Source organism: Gekko japonicus, unplaced genomic scaffold (assembly GCF_001447785.1).
Source record: "Gekko japonicus isolate JY-2015 unplaced genomic scaffold, Gekko_japonicus_V1.1 scaffold78, whole genome shotgun sequence".
Taxonomy (NCBI): domain Eukaryota; kingdom Metazoa; phylum Chordata; class Lepidosauria; order Squamata; family Gekkonidae; genus Gekko; species Gekko japonicus.
The window spans coordinates 1,124,736-1,129,032 of record NW_015165236.1 but is presented as its reverse complement, the minus strand read 5'-3'; the positions used below and the strand labels follow the sequence as shown (position 1 = coordinate 1,129,032).

Sequence of the window (4,297 nt, the reverse complement as noted above, 5' to 3'; positions counted from 1 at the left end):
ATCTTGTATTTAGGAAACTATTGAATAAACGAGGTCGCGGACCTGAACTGTGTTGTGCTTGTGACTACGGCTGCACCGCTATAATAAGAGACATTACAGTATTCAGGTTAAATTGCCGTGTTGGCACTTTGCGATAAATACGTGGGTTTTGGGTCGCAGTTTGGGCACTCGGTCTCTAAAAGGCTCGCCATCACTGGCTTAGAGGGAGCATTGGTAGAGGGTGAGCAGCAGATTAGCATACAACATAATAAAAGGTGTTTAACAGATGCAAGGACCAAACTGGAATAACAAGCTTAGTTTATATGGTCATGAGTCTCCGCATTCCACTATTAAGAAGAGTACATTTGCCCAACAATCCCCAGTTTTTACATATTTATTTCCTTCACTATGTTTCCCCGCTGGAATTAAACCCAAACAAATAGTAACCGTATAAACTAAGCTTGTTATTCCTGTTTGGTCCTTGAATCTGTTACATGTCTTCATTATAGGTAAAGGTAAAGGTCCCCTTGCTCAAAAGCCAGTCGAGTCCAACTCTAGGGTTGCAGTGCTCATCTTTGTTTCAAAGCCGAAGAGCCAGTGCTGTCCGAAGACTTCTCCGTGGTCATGTGGCCGGCAGGACTAAACACCAAGGCGCACTGAATGCTGTTACCTTCCCACCGAAGTGGTACCTATTTATCTACTTGCAATTTCTTGCTTTCGAACTGCTAGGTTGGCAGGAGGTCTTCATTATGCTGTCTGCTAATTTACTGCTCACCCTCTACCAAGGTTCCCTCTAAGCTGTGGAGTCCTGTGAGCAAAAATTCTACTTGGTGAGCTCCCGGCATTAAAGTTGTGAGCGAGCGATTTGGCTCCTGCATAAATTAGTGTGCTCTGGAGCCATCCTTCCTGAGCTAAGGCAAAAATGTGTGAGCCGGAGGCTAAAAAGCCGTGAGCTAGCTCACACTAACTCAGCTTAGAGGGAACACTGCCCTCTACCTATATGTATGGACTGGTAATTCCCACTTCATTGTATCTGACGAAGTGTGCCTGCACACAAAAGCTTATACCTCGAATAAAACTTTGTTGGTCTTGAAGGTGCCACCACTGGACTCAAACTTTGTTCTGCTGCTTCAGACCAACACAACGGCCCACCTGAATCTATATTAATTAGGCATACATGTTTGATAGTATTGGATTTTAATACGTAATTGCATTTAGTGGAACTTCAGAGTTGCTGTTACTGTTATACCATATAGGTCACCACGTTATCTTTTCCTCAGATTTATGTGGCAAAACATGAACCACTTATTTGATCTCTAATTAAGGGGAGGGTTTAAAACAAACTGAAGAGGATTACTTATCGAAAGCAGTAGTAACCCAGGAGCTTGTCTTATGCAATTTATGTAACCTTCGTATCTCTGTAACCTTCAAATGTATACTTAAGTGGAGTTTTGGATATTGTCACATACTACCTATGGGAGTCTTCCTTCGGATTTCTGGGTTTATCACATGAAAATTATATATATACATTATATTTATCGGTGGTTATTATTTTTGTCTATGCTTTGTAGAGGTCTTAACTGTATAGAGCAGGGGTGGCCAGACTGTGGGAGGCTCCCCATGTATTTGCTCTCTCTCTTTCTTTCTGTCTCTCTTCCTTCATCCCTTCTCCCTCCCCATCTATATGCTCTCTCTCTTTCTTTCTGTCTCTATCCCTTCATCCCTTCCCCTCCCCATCTATTTGCTTTCTTTGTTTCTCGCTCTCTTTCTCTCTTTCTTTCCACCTCTTTCATTCTTCCTTTCCACCTTAGACACATAAATATCATTAGCAAACAAATAAATATCGTTGGACAAATAAATATCATTATCAATATCTGTTTTTACCCCTTTGGTTTTTATTTTTGGCAGTCATAAAAAGCAAATCTGCATATTTTAAAATAAAAACGTGTGTGTAACATTTGTTCATGTCTTGCGGCTCTCAAACATCTGATGTTTATTCTATCTGGCTCTTACGTTGAGCAGGTTTGGCCAGCCCTGGTATAGAGTAAGAGTCCAGGGGCGCCTTAAATACTAACACAATTTGTGGCTCACTTCTTTTCCACTGCTACAGACAGACTGACACAGCTCCCCGTCTTGATCTGCCTTAACTGTGTAGTTTCTTCCTTGCTTCTGTACTGAGACCTCTCTCCCCTTTTCTGTTTTTGGTTTTTCACACATGAGAAGCAATGCTCCCTCTAAGCTTTGGAGTCTTGTGAGCAAAAATCCTACTTCGGGAGCTACTACTGGCATTCACGCTGTGAGCGAGCGATTTGGCTCCTGCATAAATCAGTTTGCTCTGGAGCCACCTCCTTCCTGAGCTGAGACAGAAATGTCTGAGCTGGAGGCTAAAAAACTGTGAGCCAGCTCACGCTGACTCAACTTAGAGGGAACACTGAGGAGAAGCCGCCAGGATTACCAGGCGGTAGAGCAATTTTTCATGTGGAATGACCGAGAAACCTGTTTGCGGGCAACGCAGGTGGGTGCGTGCACCCCATGCACCTGCAAATGGTGCCCACCAAACAAAAACCAACGGCAGGAGAGCCCTGAGAAGGAAAGCAGCGTAACTGTGCCTCCTCCCTCTCAGGACAACATTCCAGGCAGGAGTCTGGAGCCACACTGAACCCACGTCCCTTCGTCCCACCTGATGCAATCGTCAGGGTCCTTCTGGCAGTCCGTGTTGCATCGGAAGTGTTCCCATGGCACCCAGCCCATCGGTGGCGTTCTCAGCAGCCCGTTATCCATGGAGGAAGCGCCAGCCAGCAGGCAAAAGACCAGCATGGGGGGAAGGAGCCCCATGGCTTAGACAGCCACACCTGGGAAAGATCGGAGGAACACCCTGCTCACATAGGAACATAAGGAGGAGGAGAAGAGTAGAAGAAGAAGAAGAGAAGAGATTGGATTTATACCCCGCCCTTCACTACCCAAAGGAGTCTCAGAGCGGCTGACAAACTTAAAGTAGAAGAAGAGATTGGATATATACCCCGCCCTTCCCTCAGAGTCTCAAAGCAGCTTACAGTCTCCTTTCTCTTCCTCTCCCCACAACAGACCCCCTTTGAGGTAGGTGGGGCTGAGAGAGCTCTTTTGAGGACTGCCCTTGAGAGGACTTGTGACTGACCCAAGGTCACCCCAGCAGTTGCATGTGGAGGAGTGGGTAATCAAACCTGGTTGTCCAGATTAGAGCCCACGCTCATAATCACTACACCAAATAGCTTCTGCTGGGTTACATGTGTGGGGAGGGGCCATGGCTCAGTGGTAGAGCCTCTGCTTTGAATGCAGGGGGTCCCGGGTTCAATCCCCGGCAGCATCTCCAGTTAAAAAGGACCAGGCAGGAGGTGATGGGAAAGACCTCCACCTGAGACGCTGGAGAGGTATCAAGAGGGGCCGTGGCTCAGGGGCAGAGCCTCTGCTTGGCATGCAGAAGGTCCCAGGTTCAGTCCCCGGCAGCATCTCCAGCTAAAAAGGGCCCCTTTTCTGCCTGAGCCCCCTGGAGAGCCGCTGCCAGTCTGAGCAGACAAGACTGACCTGGATGGGCCAAGGGGGGGGGGGGTCTGATTCAGTACGAGGCAGATCCATGTGTGTTCATCTGTCCCAGCATCCCATTTCACACAGTGGCTCGCGAGCTCTTGCAATCGGTTACTCTGAGGAGCCACAAACAGGGCACAGAGGCCAAGGCGCCCCAGGGCTGGTATCCAGAGTTTGACTGCCTCTGACTATGGAGGTTCTCTTTAATCAAGTGCCTGCCTGAGGTGCAGCCTTTTGGCGCCAGCCGTTCTGTGCTGCGAGGGAATCTGAGTGGGAGCTCCACGCGCAGCTTTCTCTTCCAGCCCCGCCTGACTCTGCTGCTCCATCTACGTGGGCAGCGGCTGGCTCAGAATCCTTCACTTCTTTGGGGGCGGGCAAAGAAATGTGGGGTGCTGAAAATCGGATTTTCCCTTCAATGACTACTTTTACACTCCAGTATCTCATGCTGGGGTGTGTGGTGGCAACTTGCACCCACCAGCACCCCCTTCAGGTGCAGCCATGCTTGGCAATTGCACTGGTAGAGTTGCTCCCACCCAGTTGGGAAATTCCTGGAGAATGCTCCCTCCCACTAAGATGTGGAGTCTCATGAGCAAAACCTCTACTTGGTGAGCTCCTGGCATTAGTGGTGAGCGAGCGATTTGGCTGCTGCATAAATTAGCTTGCTCTGGAGCCGTCCCTCCGGAGCTAAGACAACAATGTGTGAGCCGGAGGCTAAAAAACTGTGAGCTAGCTCACACTCATTCAGCTTAGAAGGAAC

The 4,297-nt window shown here is 48.1% G+C and overlaps 1 protein-coding gene and 1 non-coding gene across 2 annotated transcripts in view; one reads left to right on the top strand and one right to left on the bottom strand.

Moving 5' to 3' along the window:
- LOC107109285 (alpha-N-acetylgalactosaminidase-like) overlaps nucleotides 1-2,814 on the bottom strand; it is a 33,887-nt gene extending 31,073 nt beyond the window's left edge. Inside the window, exon 1 of the mRNA XM_015409882.1 lies at nucleotides 2,660-2,814. Within this exon, the coding sequence (XP_015265368.1) occupies nucleotides 2,660-2,814 (155 nt within the window). The remainder of the gene's footprint in view (nucleotides 1-2,659) is intronic.
- A 439-nt stretch (nucleotides 2,815-3,253) lies between these two features.
- TRNAS-UGA lies at nucleotides 3,254-3,325 on the top strand. Its single transcript has one exon. It is a non-coding gene; the product is annotated as a tRNA-Ser (tRNA).
- Nucleotides 3,326-4,297: the final 972 nt, after the last annotated feature.